The sequence below is a fragment of the Artemia franciscana genome, chromosome 11, assembly GCF_032884065.1.
Source record: "Artemia franciscana chromosome 11, ASM3288406v1, whole genome shotgun sequence".
NCBI classification, from domain to species: Eukaryota; Metazoa; Arthropoda; class Branchiopoda; order Anostraca; family Artemiidae; genus Artemia; species Artemia franciscana.
In genome coordinates this window covers 3706638-3728111 of record NC_088873.1, presented here as the reverse complement: position 1 = coordinate 3728111, position 21474 = coordinate 3706638, and the positions used below count along the sequence as shown (strand labels likewise).

At 35.9% G+C, this 21474-nt stretch overlaps 1 protein-coding gene across 2 annotated transcripts in view; it reads left to right on the top strand.

Annotated features, from left to right (window-relative positions):
• The window catches only part of LOC136032699 (girdin-like), a 149073-nt gene that overhangs the window by 16311 nt on the left and 111288 nt on the right, over positions 1-21474 (top strand). For both annotated transcript variants that reach the window (XM_065713003.1, XM_065713004.1), the window contains exons 3-5: positions 2587-2714; positions 8844-9010; positions 19368-19456. In XM_065713003.1, the coding sequence (XP_065569075.1) occupies positions 2587-2714; positions 8844-9010; positions 19368-19456 (384 nt within the window). The remainder of the gene's footprint in view (positions 1-2586; positions 2715-8843; positions 9011-19367; positions 19457-21474) is intronic.

The window sequence follows — 21474 nt, the reverse complement described above, 5'->3', positions numbered from 1 at the left end:
CTTTCTTTTTTTTTAGTTTAGAATATTTTTTTCTGATTCTCTCAACTATCCTTAAGTGCTCCAAGATCTTTTATGTAATCAGGAGGAAAAATGTCAGAATAGATGGGAAAAGAAAAATGTCAGAATAGATGGGAAATATATAATTTGTGCTATACATTTGCACATTAGGGGGGGGGGTAAAGTATTTAGACAGTGTGGATTTAGAAAACAATTCTTACTTCATACTATGCAGAATATTTGTATCTAAAACATTAGGCATGCCAGACCCGCTATACTTTACGCTATACTTGATACAAAGCTAATATATGGTAATCATCTATATGTGTAAATTATAAATAATTAATTGCTCTATTAAAATATTTAATCGTATTCAACAATTTATAGTAATAAAGATTTATCTTACTTTAAAAAAATGTATTTATATAAAGACCCTGTAAAATATTATGTAATTATGAGATTTTGTAAAATTGTTTTCTTGTCGATTCTAATATTTTATTAAATAAAAAACACAAGTTTTTTTTTAACTGAAAGTAAGGAGCGACATTAAAACTTACAACGAACAGAAATTACTCCGTATATGAAAGGGGATGTTACCTCCTCAACGCCTCGTTCTTTACGCTAAAGTTCGACTCTTTCTTTCAGCTCTACTTTTTAAAACAGTAAAAAACTTTAGCGTAAAGAGCGGGGCGTTGAGGAGGTAACAGATTCTTTCATATACGGAGTAATTTCTATTCGTTTTAAGTTTTAATGTCGCTCCTTACTTTCAGTTAAAAAAAACTTGTTTTTTTATTTAATTTATGAACGTTTTTGAAATAATGCATGTTTTAATTTTGGCTCTCTGCACATGAATAATTAAAAGGAAATTTACAGATTAATTTATTTATTTTGGCTAAATGGCTTTCTCATAGTTTTGATCGGACGATTTTGAGATAAAAAGAAGCGGGGGAGTAGGCCTAGTTACCCTCCAATTTTTTGGTTACTTAAAAAGGCAGCTAGAACTTTTAATTTTACGAACATTTTTATTGATAAAAATATACGTAACTAACGAACCAACTTACGTAACGAGCCTCTAAATTCGTATGTTTTTATTACGTATATGAGGGGGTTTGCCCCATCGTAAATACCTCACTCTTTGCACTAAAGCTTAAATTTTGTCCCAGTTCGTTAAGAATGCCTGAATTACAAAGGCCGTAAAATAAATATTGAAATTAATAAAATAACTTTAGCGTAAAGAGTGAAGTATTAGGAGAAGGTGAACCCCATCATGTGCGTAATAATTTCTGTTCGTTTCAGATTTTAATGCTGCTCCTTACTTTCAGTTGAAGAAACAATTTCATATTTATTTTTTCATTGCTCTTTAAAAAATGCTAAAAAAAATCCTGCGTCCCCTTTATAGAAATTCTCTTCCCCCATGACAAATTCCTCCGTGGAAAGTTACCCCCGTATAACCCCCTCCCCTCAACCCATCCCCAACCAAAAAAATTCCCATAATAGCGTCTGTACACTTCCCAATAACCATTACTATGTGTAAACACTTGCCAAAGTTTGTAACTTGCAGCCCCTCCCACGGGGACTGTGGGGGAGTAAGTCGTCCCCAAAGACAAAGTTATTAGGTTTTCCGACTATGCTGAATAAAATGGCTATCTCAGAATTTCGATCCGGTGACTTTGAGAAAAAAATGAGCGTGGGAGGGGCCTAGGCACCCTCCAATTTTTTTGGTCACTTATAAAGGGAACTAGAACTTTTAATTTCCGTTAAGATGAGCCCTCACAAGACATTCTAGGACCACTGGGTCGATACGATCACCCCTGGACAAAAATAAAATAAACACGCATCCGTGATCTGTCTTGTGCCAAAAAATATAAAATTCCACATTTTTGTAGATAGGAGCTTGAAACTTCGACTGTAGGATTCTCTGATATGCTGAATCTGATGGTTGGATTTTCGTTAAGATTCTATGACTTTTAAGGGATGTTTCCCCCTATTTTCTAAAATATGGTAAGTTTTCTCTTATATAAAATAAATATTAAATTATTAATTTTATAATTATTAAATAATTATATAAAATAAGGCAAATTCTAAATTAGAGAGACCCTTAGTACCACAGTGTCAGCTCTAAGTGTGTGTCTTTCACCCAATATGCCTAAGAAATATTAGATATGCATATGGAAAAAAGAGTGTATTTACGACCATATAATTGTCTATATAAGAACGAAGATAAGGAGATGAGTCTTTCAATTATTATGACTGCTAATTTTTTATTTAGAACCAGAAAATAAAATTGAAAAAAAATATTTGAAAATATTGAAGGATTGTAATCTTACTCTAACTAAGATTGTTAGATTAAGATTCAAAAAAGATTATCCTTTTATAACGAAAAAAAAATAAAAGTACTGATGGGCAGAGTTGGAGTTATGAGACAATATTGTAAAGAACTTGTAAGAGTTATATAAAGCCCATAAAAATAACAAGAATCGTATGGGTACGAGTAAATGCAACATATGTGTTATATTACCTATAGGGTTTATGCATAAATTTTTGTTCTTAATATATTAATCTTTCTTTTTCTCGTCAATATAAATATAGCTGGAACTGAGGTCAAGGCAGAAGAACATTGAGAACCTTGAGCAGCTGACAATGAAACAGTCAAAACAAATTCAAGCTGTTGTTGACAAAATGAAAGAAACAGATGAAGAATACAGAGATTTGCTTATGCAAGTATTTTCGGTGTATATTTTTTTTTGCTTTGTCTTTTCTCTTCATTCTTCGATTTCTCTTTTTTTCGTTTGAAGTATTTGTTTTATTTATGTTCTTTTCTTTATTATTTGCTTTCTTTTTTTTTGTTTCGCTTTTTTTGCTTTTTCTTTTTTCTTCATTCTTTGTGTTTATTTTTTTTTCGTACGTGTTTTGATCTTGTCATATTATATAATCATTTAAAAGTGCTTAATAAACTCCTAGCGCTCTCTCTCTCTCTCTCTCTCTCTCTCTCTCTCTCTCTCTCTCTCTCTCTCTCTCTCTCTCTCTCTCTCTCTCTCTCTCTCTCTCCCCCTTAATTTCTCCAAATTTAAGCTAAAGCAAAGTCACGCTTACTGTCTAGTCTATTTGGGTATAATTGTGGTAGCCTAACATTGGAGAATCAATTTTGCATTCGATTGAACCCTGTTGTGATACTCTAAGATCAGCCTTGGGCACAGAAAAGTAAATAAGCACGCATCCGTGACGACCCCTTTCAGAAATTGAATAAAAAAAACAAGTTTTTTTAAATGAAAGTAAGGAGAGACATTAAAAGTTTGACTCTTTCTCTTAGCTCTACTTTTTAAAAAAGGAAAAAACTTTAGCCTAAAGAGCGGGGCGTTGAGGACGAAAAGCCCCTTTCATATACGGAGTATTTTCTGTTCGTTTTAAGTTTTAATGTCGCTCCTTACTTTCATTTAAAAAAACTTTTTTTTTAAATAATTAAATTTTAATAAATAATTCGTAATAAATAATTAAAACGAAATTTGCATATTAATTTTCTTTTTGGCTAAATGGCTTTCTCATAGTTTTAATCGAAAGATTTGGAGAAAAAAGGAGAGAGGGAGGAAGCCTAGCTGCCCTCTAATTTTTTGATTACTTAAAAAGGCAACTAGAACTTTTAATTGTTTTACGAACATTTTCATTAGTAAAAAATATCCGTAATTTACGAATTAACTTACGTAACGAACTTCTATATTCGTATATTTTTATTGCGTATATGAGGGAGTTCACCCCTCGTCGATACCTCGCTCTTTACACTAAAGCTTAAATTCTCTCCCAATTCCTTAAGAATGACCCTTGAATCACAAAGGCCGTAGAATAAATAATTGAAATTACTAAAAATACTTTCGCGTAAAGAGCGAGGTATTACGAGGAGGTAAACCCCTCATATGCTCAATAATTTCTCCTCGTTTTAAGTTTTAATGCTGCTCCTCACTTTCAGTAGAAAAAACTTCTCATATTTATTTTTTCCTTGTTTTTTTAAATAATGCAAAAAAAATCCTGCGCCCCCTTCATTGAAAGTCTCTTCCCCAATGAGAAGTTTTTCCATGGAAAGATCCTCCCGCGTAACCCCCCCCCCCACCTCAACTCTCCCTCCCAAACCAAAAAAAATCCCCCTGAAAACGTCCGTACACTTCCCAGTGACCATAACTATATGTAAACACAGGTCAAAGTTTGTAACTTGCAACCCCTCCCAGGGAGACTGCGGGGTAGTAAGTCGTCCCCAAAGACATAGTTATTCGATTTTTTGACTATGATGAATAAAATGGCTATCTCAGAATTTTGATCCGGTTACTTTTGGGGAAATGAGCGTGGGAGGGGGCCTAGGTGCCCTCCAATTTTTTTGGTCACTTAAAAACGGCACTAGAAATTTTAAATTCCATTGGAACGAGCCCTCCCGCGACATTCTAGGACGACTGGGTCGATACGATCACCCCTGGGAAAAAAAAAAAAAAAAAAAAAAAAAACACGCATCCGTGATTTGTCTTCTGGCAAAAAATGCGAAATTCCACATTTTTGTAGATAGAAGCTTGAAATGTCTTCAATAAAGTTCTCTGATACGCTGAATCTGATGGTGTGATTTTCGTTAAGATTGTATGACTTTTAGGGGGTGTTTTCCCCTATTTTCTAAAATGAGGCAAATTTTCTCAGGCTCGTAACTTTTGATAGGTCAAACTAATCTTGATGAAAGTTATATATTTGAAATCAGCATTGAAATGGAATTTTTTTTAAGTAGTTATTGGTATCAAAATTCCATTTTTAGAGTTTTGGTTACTATTGAGCCGGGTCGCTCCTTACTACAAAATTTCGTATTTCTCTAAAAACTGAGTTAAACCCTTCGCTATATGGTTCTCAGGCCTTTTTTGACTGTGTAAATTTGTTTGCTCCAATAATTTTTTTATTCGGATGAACCGTCTCGTGGCACTCAACGAACAACTCTGGGTACGAAAAAAGAATTAAGCGCGTGTCCGTGACGATCTGTTTCAGATAAAAGTACAAAGTTTTGTATTTGTATAGACAGAGAGCCGAAATCTTTGTTATATGGTTCTCAGGCCCTTTCCAGGGTGTTTTTCTTCGTCTCAAAATGGTGTAAATGTTGTTACCGAGGTAGCTTTTTTTTTAAATAACATTAAAAATGAATGATTTTAAACTAGATATCATCGTGAAAATTTTATTGATTTGATGCGTATATTGTTAATAAATTTCGGATTTTTCAAGTTTCCACTGTTTTTAGCAAGGTTCCTTTAATTTTCCGCTTTATCTAATATTAATTATCGCTACTTACTACCGTTAATTACCGTTAAGTACCGTTTTTTCCTTACCTTTAAATAAAATGGAAGGTTCAATATGTCGCTCTTCATGCTGATGGAAGTAGTAACTGAATAAACCGAGTGGATTAATTGGCTACTAAAATTTATCTTTCCCTAAAAACAGTTTATCGACTGTCTTTGTAAAATATTTTTTCACTGAAAATAAATAATCCCATCAAAACCCAGTTTTTTACTTTAAAATTGTGCCTTAGAAATCAATAAAATGCCGGTTACATGATAATAAAATAGGCATGAAAGGGAATGTCGCTGCTTTTTAATTATAATTTCCTTCCTTTTTCTTCTTTTCTTGTGTCGGATATTGTCAATTATTACATAATGATAAGCATTTTTCTAGCTATTTAGGAAGTCATTTTTTTCCGAAATACTTTTTAACACAAATTTCCTTATATAGTTAATCAAACTCGAATAATTGATAAAATTAATCCAGTAACTATCATAACTGTCCGATCAGATGGATGATGTTGTGTGTAAATCACCATGCCGATGGTAATACGCCTTTTCTTTTTGCTTTTCGGCAGGAAAAAAGCGATGAACTGTCGTGACAGCACCAATGGATCTTGGATCTGAGGACCACCTTTATCTCTTGACTGCAGCTTCCATGACGATGCTCAGCCAGTCTCTGTCCCATCTCCGATCTTGCTTCCGGAAGCCTCCTAATGGTTGTTAGTCCTCTCCGATTTTCTCTCAAAAATTCATATTTTCGGCTTAATACCTTAAATCGGATTTTTTTTCCAAGACCCATAATGTCTTTCTATGACGAACAAATATATGTTTAACACCAGGAGGGTGCTGGTTCGTAAACGAGAACATTCCAACATATTTGTATCTTCGATGCAACACGAGGTGCTACTAAGGAGATTGAGGTGATATCGTTTGATCACCAAGGATCATCAGACTGGTTGGAAGGATTTCTTAGTTTTCTACGAAGAGTTCTAGACCACCTGCTAATTCGGAGTATATAACGAAGACAGCAGTGATTAAACCTGTCCACAGTTCTTGATGGGACTGTCCCCTATCGAAAAAAAGTATCTGTATTTTAATGTTTTCGAAAAAATCGCAAAAAACTTTTTTTAACTTTCAGAAAGGGCCAAGGAGATAGAGATATAAAGTTCTATGAGTAAGTTTCTGAAGGGCGTTTTCTTCTTGCCTTTGTCGCCCTCTTTTGCTGGTTGTGAGTACTAAGTTTCGTCATTCTACTCATTTTGTTTGATAATTCCTCCATTATTGCCCCTGTTAAAGGTCACAAGCAAGTTTTCACGGAGGCAGTTGAAATATAAAATCATATTCACCTAACGATCGCCCTCAATAGAAACACTGGAGAAACTTTTTCAAGTCCCATTTATAATGAACTTATTAATTCCAATCTTTTTTATGTCCATACTCAAAATTATATTTCGCTACCTAGTAGGATCTCTGATAATGCCCTACCTGGTAAGCGATTGGGTTTTGAGAATGCTGTACATAAAATGAAATTGTGAAATAATTATTCAGTGTTGTATTTTCTATTCAGTTGTCCTTTCATCGTTGCTTGGAAAGGGTATTTGCTATTTGAGTTTTGGTGCTTGTTTTAAGGTTTGGTTTTTTATCTGTATTTTCTGTTGATATTCTGCTAATACCACGCCTGGTGAGCAATTAGCCTTTAAAAAACTTTACATAAAATGAAAGTTTGAAATGCCATGCAGTATTGTATTTTTTATTCAATTACCCTTTCACCGTTGCTTAGAGAAGGTCTTTCCCATTTTAATTTCAGTGCTTGTTTTAGATTTGGTTTTTATGGCATTTGGTATTTACCGAGTGACATTTAGCGACTGCATTTCTGTTTGTCTGTCTGTCGGTCTGTCTGTCTGTCGGTCCCGGTTTTGCTACTTCGGGCACTTCCGGATAAGCTTGTACGATGAAAGTTGGCAGGCGTATCCGAGACCGGACCATATTAAATTAGAAATAGTCGCTTTCCCTATTCGACCGTTTGGAGGGAGTGGAAGGACGGTTAATTTGAAAAAAATAGAAAAAATGAGGTATTTTTAACTTATGAAAGGGTTATCGGATCTTACTGAAATTTGATATCTAGAAGGACCTCGTGTCTCAGAGCTCTTATTTTAAATCCCGACCGGATCCATTGACAATGGGGGAAGGTGACATTGGAGGGGAAAACCGGAAATCTTGGAAAACGCTTAGAGTAGAGAGATCGGGATGAAACTTGGTAGGAAGAATAAGCACAAGTTCTAGATACGTGATTAGCAAAACCGGACCGAATCTACTCCGGGAGTTGGGGGGGGGGGATTTCCAGTGCTTTAGTGAGTTCGGTGCTTCTGGACGTGCCAGGACGATGAAAATCGGTAGGCGTGTCAGGGACCTGCACAAATTGACTTGATAACAGTCGTTCCCGATTCGAGCATCTGAGGGGGGCTGGAGGGAGGGGAAATCGTAAAAAAAGAGGTATGTTTATCTCACGAATGGGTTATCGGATCTTAATGAAACTTGATATATAGAAAGATGTCATGTCTCAGATGCTCCATTTTCAATTCAGGTCTGATCTGGGGACATTGGGGGGTGAAGGGAGGAAACGGAAATCTTGGAAACTGAAAATCTTGGAAAACGCTTAGAGTGGAGGGATCCGGATGAAACTTGATGGGAAGAATAAGCACAAGTTCTAGATACGTTATTGACATAACCACCAGATCCGATCTCTTTGGGAGACTTGGGGGGGGATTTCTAGTGTTTTGCTGAGTTCGATAATAAGCACAAGCTCTAGATGCGTGATTGACATAGCTGGACCGGATCTGCTCTATTTGGGTGAGGGGGTTCCAGTGCTTTGGCGTGTTCGGTGCTTCCAGACGTGCTAGGACGATGAAAATTGGTAGTTGTGTCAGGGACCTGCACCAATTGACTTGATAAAAGTCGTTTTCCCCGATTCGACCATCTGAGGGGCTGAAGGCTCTTGGCTCTTCCGACCTCATCACAAGTGCCATATGAGCTCTTTGCTCTTGTTATATTGTCCTTTGGACTTTTCTTTTGCACTGAAGGCGGTTGAGCGGAGGTCTCGACCGAAATATTTGCATAATTTTTTTCTGTTTTTCACTGGCTGTTATTGTCCTCGTTCGTCTCTTCTTTGTGATTTTTTCTTTTTGTTATGATTAGGCAGTGTGGTCTCATAAATTTTTTTTCGACTATGTCTGTATTAGGTTCTGACTGTGGAGACAAGATGGAATGGAGACAAGGGCTTACTGTGAAGAGAAATTTCGTTTTTAGCCTCTGTCTCATATTGTTCTTGTCTCTTGATAATAGAAAAAAATAGGAAATAGAAAATTTCTGACTGCGCAATTGTACTCGCCGTTTTGAGATAAAAGGAGATCCGCCCTTAACTCAAAACCAAATTTTTGTGTACATATTATCTTTTTTGCCGAATGGTAACTAAATAAACCAAACTGATGAATTAATCAGGGTTTAATTAATCATTAATAACTGTTTTTAATGTTGTTTCTTTTCTACATCTAGAGAAGTTCGAAATGTTGAGTCATCCCACACTGAATTGAAACAGTATGCTAAGTTCGTCGAAGTTATTGCCAAAGAATCAAGCCAACTTGCAGTTCAACAGAATCAAGTTCTTGTTGCAATGAAATCAAAATATGAAGATTTACTCGCGGAGACTATCTGTTTAAGAGGTATATTATTTTCTTATATCCTATTATTTAAAAAATTGACCCAATCAGCATTAGCTTGGTAAGTTTAAATTATTTCTTGGTAGGCTTATTATTGCTGTACTTGATTATATAATTATGTTTGATCACTATTATTAGTTAGTCATTAGTATTATTTTAATTACTATCTATTTAATGTCGTAATTTATTATTGTTTTAATTTAAGTTTTTAATTATTTATTTTTAATTATGTATTTAAGGATTTCAATTATCTATCTAGTGTAATTAATTATTTATTTTTGCTATACTTAGCGTTTAAGAACTTTGCCTAATCAGTATTAACTTGGTATATTTCAATTGTTTTCGGGTAGACAAATGCCGTCACGTGCAAGCTGCGTTTTGCAATGCTATCCAGCGAAATTCTTATCATTTTTCAGGAGGGGGTCCTTTAGGTTTCTTTTTATGGCACTTGGTGTGTACCAAGTGCCATATAGCGATCGCAAATTCTATCGGTCGGTCTGTCGGTCCCGGTTTTGCTAGTTTGGGCACTTCCAGATAAGCTAGGACGATGAAATTTGGCAGGCATATCAGAGACCAGACGGGATTAAATTAGAAATAGTAATTTCCCTGATGTGACCATCGGGGGAGGGGGGAGTTGGGGACGGTTAATTCGAAAAATTTAGAAAAAATGAGGTATTTTTAACTTACGAACGGATGATCGGATCTTAATGAAATTTGATATTTAGAAAGATATCGTGTCTTAGAGCTCTTTTTCTTAGGTCCCCACTGGATCCGGTGACATTGGGGGGAGTTGGAGGGAAAACCTGAAATCCTGGAAAACACTTAAGAGCGGAGAGATCGGGATGAAACTTCGTGGTAAAAATAAGCACAAGTCCTAGATACGTGATTTATATAACTGGAATGGATCCGTTCTCTTTGGGGGAGTTGGGGGGTTAATTCGGAAAAAATAGGAAAAATGAGGTATTTTTAACTTAAAAACGAGTGATCGGATCTTTATGATATTTGATATTTAGAAGAACCTCGTAACTCAGACCTGTTATTTTAAATCCCGACCTGATTCTGTGTCTTTGGGGGGGGGGGATCTTGGAAAACGCTTAGAGTGGAGAGATTGGCATGGAACTTTGTGGAAGAATAAGAAAAAGTCCTAGATACGTGATTGCCAAAACCGGACCGGATCCGCTCTCTTTGGGGGAGTTGGGGGGGGGGGACCTAATTCGGAAAAATTAGAAAAAAGAGGTATTTTTAACTTACGAACGGGTGATTGGATACTAGTGAAATTTGATATTTAGAAGAACCTCGTCTCAGAGCTCTTATTTTGAATCCTGACCGGATTTGGTGACACTGGGGGAAGTTGGAGGAGGAAACCAGAAATCTTGGAAAGCGCTTAGAGTGGAGAGATTGTGATGATACTTGGTGGTAAAAATAACCACAAGTCCTAGATACTTGATTGACATAACCAGACCGGATTGGCTCTCTTTGGGGGAGTTGGGGGGGGGGGGGGTAATTCGGAAAAATTAGAAAAAATGAGGTATTTTTAACTTACGAATGGGTGATCTGACCTTAATGAAATTTGATATTTAGAAAGATCTCGTATCTCAGACCTCTTATTTTAAATCCCAACCGGATTCTGTGTCATTGGGGGGATTTGGGGGGGGGCGGAAATCTTGGAAAACGCTTAGAGTGGAGAGATTGACATGAATCTTGGTAGGATGAATAAGAAAAAGTCCTAGACACGTGATTGACATAACCAGACTGGATTGACTCTCTTTGGGGGAGTTGAGGGAGGGGGGTAATTCCGAAAAATTAGAAAAAATGATGTATTTTTTAACTTACGAACGGGTGATTGGATGCTAATGAAATTCGATATTTAGAAGAACCTCGTGTGTCAGAGCTCTTATTTTGAATCCTGACCGGATCTGGTGACATTGGGGGGAGTTGGAGGAGAAAACCTGAAATCTTGGAAAGCGCTTAGAGTATTATTAGATCGTAATAATACTTGGTGGGAAAAATAACCACACGTCCTAAATACGTGTCTGACATAGCCAGACTGGATTGGCTCTCTTTGGGGGAGTTGGGGGGTAATTCGGAAAGATTAGAAAGAATGATGTATTTTTAACTTACGAACGGGTGATTGGATGCTAATGAAATTTGATATTTAGAAGAATTTTGTGTCTCAGAGCTCTTATTTTGAATCCTGACCGGATCCGGTGACATTGGGGGGAGTTGGAGGAGGAAACCGGAAATCTTGGAAAGCGCTTAGAGTCGAGAGATCGTGGTGATACTTGGTGGGAAAAATAACCACAAGTCCTAGATACGTGATTGACATGACCAGACTGGATTGGCTCTCTTTGGGGGGGTTGAGGGGGGTAATTCTGAAAAAAAGAAAAAATGAGGTATTCTTAACTTACGAATGGATGATCAGACCTTAATGAAATTTGTTATTTAGAAAGAACTCGTGTCTCAGACCTCTTATTTTAAATCCCGACCGGATTCTGTGTCATTGGGGGGATTTGGGGGGACCGGAAATGCTTAGAGTGGAAAGATTGGCATGAAACTTGGTGGGAAGAATAAGAAAAAGTCCTAGATACGTGATTTCCATAACCGGACCGGATCCACTCTCTTTGGTGGAGTTGGGGGGGGGGAGGGACCTAATTCGGTATTTCAGAAAAATTAGAAAAAATGATGTATTTTTAACTTACGAATGGGTAATTGGATGATAATGAAATTTTTTTATTTAAGAGAACCTCGTGTCTCAGAGCTCTTATTTTGAATCCTGACCGGATCCAGTGACATTGGGGGGAGTTGGAGGAGGAAACCGGAAATCTTGGAAAGCGCTTAGAGTGGAGAGATCGAGATGATATTTGGTGGGAAAAATAACCACCAATTTGGTGGGAAGTCCTTGATACGTGATTGAAATAACCAGACTAGATTGGCTCTCTTTGGGGGAGTTGGGGGGGGGCGTACTTCGGAAAAGTTAGAAAAAATGACGTATTTTTAACTTACGAATGGGTGATTAGGCCTTAATTAAATTTGATATTTAGAAAGACCTCGTGTCTCAGAGCTCTTTTTAAATACCGACCGGATCCGGTGAAGTTGGTTGAGTTGGATGGGGAAACCGGAAATTTTGGAAAACACTTAGTGTAGAGATCGGGATGAAACTTGGGGGGAAGTATAAGCACATGTCCTAGATACGTTATTGACATAACCGAACCGGATCCGCTCTCTTTGGGGGAGCTGGGGAAATTTGATAGTTTGGGCACTTCTAGATAAGCTAGGACGATGAAAGTTGGCGGGCGTATCAGAGACCAGACTAGATTAAATTAGAAATAGCCTCTTCCCCGATTCGACCGTCTGGAGCGGGAATGCGAGCGAACAAGATAGTTGAGAAGAATTCTATTCGCCGATAAAACAAATGACTGTTCTTCATAAGTATGGCTTGAGGTCTAGAGGTATGATTCTGGCTTAGGGCGCGAGAGATCTCAGGTTCGATTCTCGGACTGCCCCAATTTTTACATGAAGAAGATCCGAAACTAGATACGTGATCAATATCGCGATCGCTGAAAGTTGGCAAAATATTCGCTTCCCGATTTGACCACCTGGGGGGGGGTGGAAGGACGGTTAACTCGGAAAAAATAGAAGAGGTATTTTTAACTTACGAACGGGTTATCGCATGTTAATGAAATTTGATATTTAGAAGGACCTCGGGTCTCAGAGCTCTTATTTTAAATCCCGACCGGATCCGGTGACATTGGGGGGAGTTGGAGAGTAAACTGCAAATCTTGGAAAGCGCTTAGAGTGGAGAGATCGTAATGAAACTTGGTGGGAAGAAGCTCTTGGCTCTTCTGATCTCGTCACAAGCGCCATATGAGCTCTTTGCTCTTGTTTTAATGTTTTTGTCTTCTTGCTAGTGAACCAGTTTATTTAGTTGTTAGAAAAAAATAGAACAATGTGGTTTTTACATGATACATCCAACTTTAAGATGCCAATTTTACTTTTTTCTGGTAATTTGTACCCTTATTATATTATTTTGTCTTTTTTCAATCAAAATGAATTTAAATTTAAGACAAAAAAGACACAAAAAATCTTCCTTGGTTACCAGTAAACCAAGTATCTAAGAAAACCTTTTGTTTGGTGTTTTAAGTTTTATAAAAATACTAGCTGTTGGGGTGGCGCTTCGCCCCACACCAACACCTAGTTGGCGGGGGCGCTTCGCGCCCCCCCAAGCCCCCCCGCGCGCGTAAGTCGTTACGCGCCACATTAGTTACGCGCCATTGTGGTTGTGTCCCTGTGTCCCACCTGTGAATATAGATAAAAGAGAAAAGATTTCTCTTTTCGTTATAGATATATATATATGTTTTTAACTACGTAAAATATGCGAATATACAACATTCTTCGATGTCCCATTGTCTGTGCATATAAATAGATTGTCAGGTTTACCGACTCTTGAACATGCAACATAAAATTGTCCATGGGAAAAACAATCCGTATTCAGATCTATACCTCATTATTCTAATGATTGCCCTTGAGCTTTGTTGATGGTGATTGCTAATCGAACACTCCCTGTGTCCCGGTCGTCATTTATATTCCCAGTATCCCGGTCGTCATTTGTGTCCCAGTGTCCCAGTCTGTAATTTCTCTTTGATCGTCCCGTTCGTCATTTATATTCCCTGTGTCTCGGTCGTCATTTGTGTCCCGGTCTGTAATTTATCTTTGAGTGTCCCGGTCGTCATTTATATCTCCCGGTCGTTATTTGTGTCCCAGTGTCCCAGTCTGTAATTTCTCTTTGAGTGTCCCGGTCGTCATTTATATTTCCTGTGTCCCGGCTTTTAGTTTTCTTTTTCTCCTTTATTTTTCAGTTTTTTTCCTTTTTTTAGTTTTTTTTTCTTTTTCAGTTTTTAGTTTTTTTAGTTTTTTTTATTAGTTTTTAGTTTTTTTTCTTTTTAGTTTTTTTTTGTAGTTTTTACCTTTTTTTTAGTTTTTTTTAGTTTTTCTTTTTTAGTTTTTAGTTTTTTACTATTTTTTTTTTTTTAGTTTTTTATCTTTTTTAGTTTTTTTAGTATTTTCTTTTTAGTTTTTTTGTAGTTTTTACCTTTTTTAGTTTTTTTCTTCTTTTGTATTAATGCTAAAGCCAAGGTTCAAACCTGGAGCCTCTCGGACCTAGAACCTGAAACATAACGCTTTCCCAACTCAGCTACTTCGGCTTGAATACATTCGTTTTGAGCAGCTTCCTCGGGTGTTGCCATTGTAGGTTCTTCAGTCATTTTACAATTAGAAATTTCTCTTTCAACGATCTTCTTACAATTAAAAATTTGTCTTTGAACGATATTCTTAAATACCTGTGTCCTGGTCGTCATTTATATTCCCTGTGTCCCGGTCGTCAATTGTGTCCCGGTATCCCAGTCTGTAATTTCTCTTTGAGTGTCCCGGTCGTCATTTATATTCCCTCTGTCCCGGTCGTCATTTGTGTCCCGGTCTGTAATTTCTCTTTGAGTGTTTTTTCTTTTTAGTTTTTTTTTTAATTTTTTACCTTTTTTCTTTTTTCAGTTTTCTTTTTCTTCTTTATTTTTCAGCGTCAGTATGAAATAAATATCGCCGAACCTTTGATTTTTAGCTAAAATCTGGTAGGCATTGATGACCTTATCCAAGTCAAAATCCCAAACCCAATCATCATCGCTGTCATTTTCAGTTTTGATATGTTTCGACTCCCGCTGTCCAGGTGGATTTTCATCTAACTGCGCGGTTCTGCGTTCTTTAGCCGCAAGCCTGTTTTCTTGCTGTTCTTGTGATTCCTCGGCACGCTTTCTTTTCTTACTTTCTCTATCAGCCGCAAGTTTTTTGGCATAGACTCTTTGAGCAGCTTCCTCGGCTGTTGCCATTGTTGGTTCTTTAGTCATTTTACAATTAAACATTTTTCTGTCCACGATCTTCTTACAAATAAAAATTTTTCTTTGAATGATTTTCTTAAATACTTTTAATGACGTCATCGTCGTAACAAACATGACGACAACTAACTTCATGACGACGTGATGACATGACGTCACTCGACAGACCCACAGACAAACAACTTATTTATATATATATAGATGAAGATTTACATAAAGTGGTTATCTGTTTATGCCGAAGATTGCTTATCAATTTTCAAAACGTGATGCTTTTACACCTTACAAGACCGATTTAAGGAAAAGAAAATAGGAAAACTCTAAGAAACCCAAAGCATATTTCAAAAAGATTTAATAAAAAATTAAAGAATATATTTTTCAAAAACAGGTTTCAAAGTACAGAATTTTTGAAAACGTAGAAAAAAAATAAAAGAAAGGTCTAGCTTGGTAATAATTTACTCACTACTCGAAGTGTCAAAAGTGGAAATAATAGAAAAGAAGATATTATCTTCACTTCCATCTATTGTTGCCTACTTTTTCAGTAACTTTAGGCAACCTTAAAGTTAACTACCTTTAAAAACTTCAATCTTGAGAAAAATCAATTAGCTTCATTGATAGGCAACTTCAAAGTTAGCGATTTTTAAAAAACTTCATTTTAGAGAAAAATCGAAAGAGCAAAATCGAACAGAAAACATCATTTATAGAAACTACTTGATAGAACTTTGAACTTGCATTTTAATTTATCTTGTGTCATATCAATCCTTTAGAAAGAGAAAAAGATCGAACAAATGCAACTATGAAGTTACACGCTCATACCCGCAATGAAGAGTTAATATTAGCTAGTTGAGGATAGATTTACTTTTTTCTGACTGCGCCATTGGGCTTGTTGTGTTGAGATAAAAGGAGGACGCCCTGAACTCTTTTAGAAAAAGAGTTCACCTGTCCTGCTCAAGGGACCTTTGATAATGTTTTTCTGCTATTTAATGAATTAGCTGTTAAAAACTGTAAATAAACCGTTGTCTTTCATAACCTAGCTTTACCTAACATATGCAATTATGTAGTTACACGCTCATATCCGCCATGAAGAGTTAATATTAGCTAGTTAAGGATAGATTAACTTTTTTCTGACTGCGCCACTGGGCTTGCCGTGTTGAGATAAAAGGAGGACACCTTGAACTCTTTTAGAAAAAGAGTTCAGCCGTCCTGCTCAAGGGACCTTTGATTATGCTTTTCTGCTATTCAATGAATTAGCTGTTGAAAACTGTAAATATACTGTTGTCTTTCATAACTTGGCCTTACCTAACAAATGCAACTATGTTGTTACACGCTCATACCCGCCATGAAGAATTAATATTAGCTAGTTATGGATAGAGTCCTTTCAGATTCCATCAGACTTGGACCAACTTTGTTCAACCGTCCTGCTCAATGGACCTTTGATAATGCTTTTCTGCTATTCAATGAATTAGCTGTTGAAGACTGTAAATATACTTTTCATAAAAGTGTCATGCGCTCTCCAAATACTCCAGATTTTTTTTTTTATTTATGTATAGCTTTCATTCTCTAATAGTGGGAGGGGGATTCTAGTGGCTATTGCACGGCAAACAAAAACCAGAATAGCTTGTCTTAGTGTTTTAATTTCGTTCCATTGCAAATGAACCACCGTGCAGCTGAACCCCCGTGCAACTCAACCAACGTTCAACTGAACGCCCGGACAACAGAACCCCCGTGCAACTGAACCCTCGTATAACTGAACTCTCTTGCAACTCAGTACCGTGCTTACATTGGGTAAAACACAAGTTAGAATCTTTACATGTTCAACCTTGTTGGAATTGTTTGCTTTTTAAAGTTATGATATAAATGTCTGTCAAGATGATTAATAAAAAAGCTCTACTGTGTTCTCACAAAACCAAAGAAAATTTGACGTCACAAACTCTTAAAGCCAGATTTATTTCTCCTTTTTATGTCTGTTAATAGGGGTTCCCTTCACCCTGTCACTGTCCACGGGTCTATGCGACCCCCCCCCCCATCTCTTCCATGGAAAAATCCTCCTCTAAAAATATCTCGTGTGAAAAATATAGTTTTGCAAATTTCAATATTTTATTTGAGATCTGTTTTTTTTAGATAAGTTGAGAATGGCTAAGGAAAGTGGAAAAAAGGAATTTGTGTGCAAACATGCCTACCCCCTCCGTGAAGAAGTGTTGACAAATTAGCTGGAGTGCAACAAGTACCATATCCATATCTACCATATCCGTATTAGTTGTAATCTCCTTAAAGACTTCTGATCAAAATTCGTTATCTAGATTCGCAAAGGTCAATATTTTCAACGCATATGTTTATTACTTAACGTCCAGAAAGGTATGATTCATCTGAAAAAAAAAAGAGAAAAAATCAACTTTAATGGATCGGTTCTTCTTTTTTTTTGCAAAAATAAAACAAAGTTCTTTTTATGAATGATCTTGACGGGCATTTATATCATGACTTTAAGAAATAAACAGTTAATGGCAACTGACTGTAAGTAAGGACCGACCCGGCTCAATAGTAGCCGAAAGTCTAAAATGCGTAAAGTACCACTAGATACATCAAAAGAATATGACTTTTATGCTCATTTCAAATATATAAGTTCCATCCTGTTTAGTCTTAAACATCAAAGGTTACGAGAACATTAGTTTAATTTTCAGACTTTCAGAGAACCTTAATGAAAATAACACCATCAGATTCAGCGGATCAGAGAACCCTACTGTAAAGGTTTCAAGTTCCGATCTGCAAAAATGTGGAATTTCGTATTTTTTTGCCAGAAGAAAGATGACGGATGTATTTATTTGTTTGCTGTTTTTTTTCAGGGGTGATCGTATCGACCCAGTGGTCCTAGAATATTGGGAGAGGGCTCATTCGAACGGAAATTAAAAGTTTTACTGTGCTTTTTAAGTGACCAAAAATCGGAGGGTAACTAGGCCCCCTCCCAACTCATTTTTTCCCAAAGTCACCCGATCAAATTTTAAAATAGAAGTTTTTTCAGTATAGTCGAAAAAATCTAATAACTATGTCTTTGAGGATAACTTAATCCCCACAGTATTCGGGAAGGGCTGCGAGATATGAACTTTGCCCATTGTTTACATATAGTCTTGGTTATTGGGAAGTATATAGACGTTTTAAAACGATCAGAATTAAATAAAAAAGCAATTTTTTCAACTGAAAGTAAGGAGCAACATTAAATCTTAAATACCCTCGTCAATACCACGATCTTTACGCTAAAGTCGTTTTTATTACTTTCAAGAGAGCTATTTCTTCTAATTAAACGACCTTTGTGATTCAAGACTCATTCTTGAAGAATTGGAACAAAATTCGAACTTTAGCATAAAGAGTGATGTATATCCCTCGTATGCGGAATAATTTCTGTTCGTTTTTAGTTTTAATGCTGCTCCTAACTTTCAACTGAAATAAATTTTCTTTTTATTTAACTTCAACAAGGTTGAACATTTAATAATTCTAACTTGTGTTTTACCCAATGATATTGCCCCATATTTTTAGAATACTGAAAAACTGAGTTCAGTGGTTCAGTTGCACCATAGTTCAGTTATACGAGGGTTCAGTTGCAAGGTGGTTCAGTTGAACGCACACCTTTTAATTCTAACCATATCCTGAGTGGTAATAATAGTCGAATATCGAAAAGGCAGAGTCGAATATCGTATATCGAGTCGAATATTGAATATCCATCCTGCGTATTCTCCGGTAAAAATGAATCTTTTTCCGGTTGAAGATTCGGATCGCCTCTGTTTTTGATCGGAATTGAGAAAATGCATTTCTCTAGCTGACATAACTACGTTTAAACGTGTCAAAGCTTCCTTTTATTCCTTTTTGTGACAAGGTACTAGTGATGTTCTTTTTAGCTAGTTTTTCAAAGCGTTATTTTTAATGTTCTCGGTAGTATTCAGATAATTTTTCTTTCAATCAAACATGCTGCCCGGAATTAGTGACATTGTGACATCGCTTAGCCTTTTATTTTACAAAATTCACCATCTTCTGTGAGAACTTACATTCATAATGAGGAGTCTCTCTCTCTTTCTCTCCCCCTCCATCTTTTCTCCTAACTATCTTACCTTGCCTCTTTTATTCTTTTCCCTTCTCTCTCTGCATTTTGAATTATATTGTTTTTTCTGTCCATCACTAACTACGAAAAAATTGTTTTGCTAAGTTTTGCCTATTAAGATATCCTTTTTGTTCGAACAAGCAATACATTGGCAGTTTTTAAATTTGCATCTCTGAATTTTCAAAACTGTCATGATTTCAAAATGCTCAGTGATTGCACTCGTGCAGATCTTAGAAAGCAGATTTTATTTACCTCACAAAGTGTTCTTTTATTTAGAAAGCAGAAGTTAAACAAAGGGTCTTTTTTGAAGAACTTTCTTTCTTTAACTAAAAAGGGAAACATAAAGGACCTAGAAAAGTATTTATTTATTGCATGATTTTTTTCTCTCTTATAGCTCAAAGGCATGCGAAACCTGAAGATATAAGAAAAGAAGACAGCTCTTTATTAGTGCAAATTCAAATTTTGAAACAAAATATTGAAAAGGTTAGTAATCCTTTAAACTTTTTCTCTAATTTCAAAAGAAAAGAATGAAATGAGTAATCTGTGCTTAATTACTAGTATATTTATGATAACTTGAAGTTCAAATTTTAGTTTTTAACATTCAGAAATAAATAAATAAAAAGAAACAAATTTGTTCTGAAAAAAATGTATGAGGATTTGCGGTGGCGCGAAAGTCCATATAATTACTTTCGTATTAAATCAGACAAATAATTCAGTCTACTATAAATAAATGAAAATAAATAACCTATAAAATAAATAATAAAAGAATGAAAATATATGAATAAAAAATTATAAAGGATAGGTAAAGGTATAAAAAAAAAAAATATAAATATGAAAAACATAAATTAATTACTTGTGAATTTGTCATTATTACTAGTAATTAATTAATTATTATTATCAGTTGATAATTAGTTTCATTAATTAAAGCGTACTAATAATTAACATATGATTACTAGCATATATACTAAGCATTAATATATTTATAATAAAAGATTTAAAGATGGTAATCACCGTTCGTGATTACAAAGGGAAGACAAAAAAAGGAAAAAACAAATAAGGGAAGACAAAACTAACGGCAGAACTTCGTGTAGAAAAATAGACAGAAAAAGGAGTTAACTGCATGATTAATCTTTAGCTTGAAGACTAAAATATAGCTAAATGTTGAAGGTATATTTTATGGAAGTGTGACTGTGTCTTATTATACATGCACATGGGTCTCAGCACAATGGTATCGGAATAAGTGGGCTGTTCTTGGAGAAAAGGGTCGAAAACAAGCTAAAAATGAAGTTCATGTGTGTCAGTCTGAATTGGTTGAATCTTCTGTCTTACCACCAATCTACCATTGACTGTCCCCTAGCTGGTTCCTTGTCCAATACAAGGATATTAGCAGACGAAGTGCCATTTTATAGCGGGACTTGAGGATTAGAAAAAAACGGGGGAAAGGCAATACCTTTATCGATTCGATCAACGACAACCATTTTTTTTCTAAGAACAAAGAATTTTTTAAATGGTGAGCCGTACTGTTTAGCACCCCTTTTTTAACTTAGAAAAAATTGTTTTTTTTTTTAATATATTTTTTATTTTATTTTAAGCTTCAGGACGTCTTCTAATTCCTTTGGAACTAGGCCAATTTTTTCATGCATATAAACATATATTGACTTAAGAAATTAGTTACATGTGTTATTAGTTACATGTATGAAGTTGTAACATCTTGCCTTTATAGTCTTTTATGCATTCTCATATTAGGCTATTCAGGGATATTCATTGACGAAATTAAAACAGAAGAAATTTGACTTTAAGAGAAGCCTTGCTAACATTCAGAAAAAACGATTAGCTAAAGAAATAGAAGAAACGACCAACTATAATGAAAACCAGATCTACGTTGCAACGTGAGCAACGTGACGGGTAACGTGAGGTGTTACGGCAACCTTTTTTCGGCTTCGCCGAGTAAAGTGTAGTGAAAGCAACACTTTGGTTTTGTTTCCTCGCTTCGATGTAAACGCTGAAGCTGTTAATCTGTAAGGACCTTAAGATAAATACTAGGTATACCAACTCGCAAAAGTGGTAAACCCCTCATTGTAACTATCAAAAGTTGCAAACCCCTAATCGCTGAAGATGATTGTAGCGTAACAGCCGATTATTACTTACAAGTCCCCTACATGTCTTACCACTGGAACCAAATTGGTTTTACCATCAAATACACCGGAAACAAAAAATAGGTACACCAACTAGCAAAAGTTGCGAACCCCTCATTGCCGACGATAATTATGAACTAACAGCTGACTCTTGCTTAAAACTTCCCTATAAGTCTCACATTTGGCATCGGCCTATTTTTGGTTTCAGTGTGTACCTTACTAATTAAGTTATCAACCCCTTTAAAGTTTCAAACTGATATATCTCGTGAAGGAATTTTTATGCCAAAAAATGGATGACATATGTTTGATCAGCTCATCAAGAGCTATCGACTGCCATCGAAAAAATATCTATATGTCTTAGTTCAA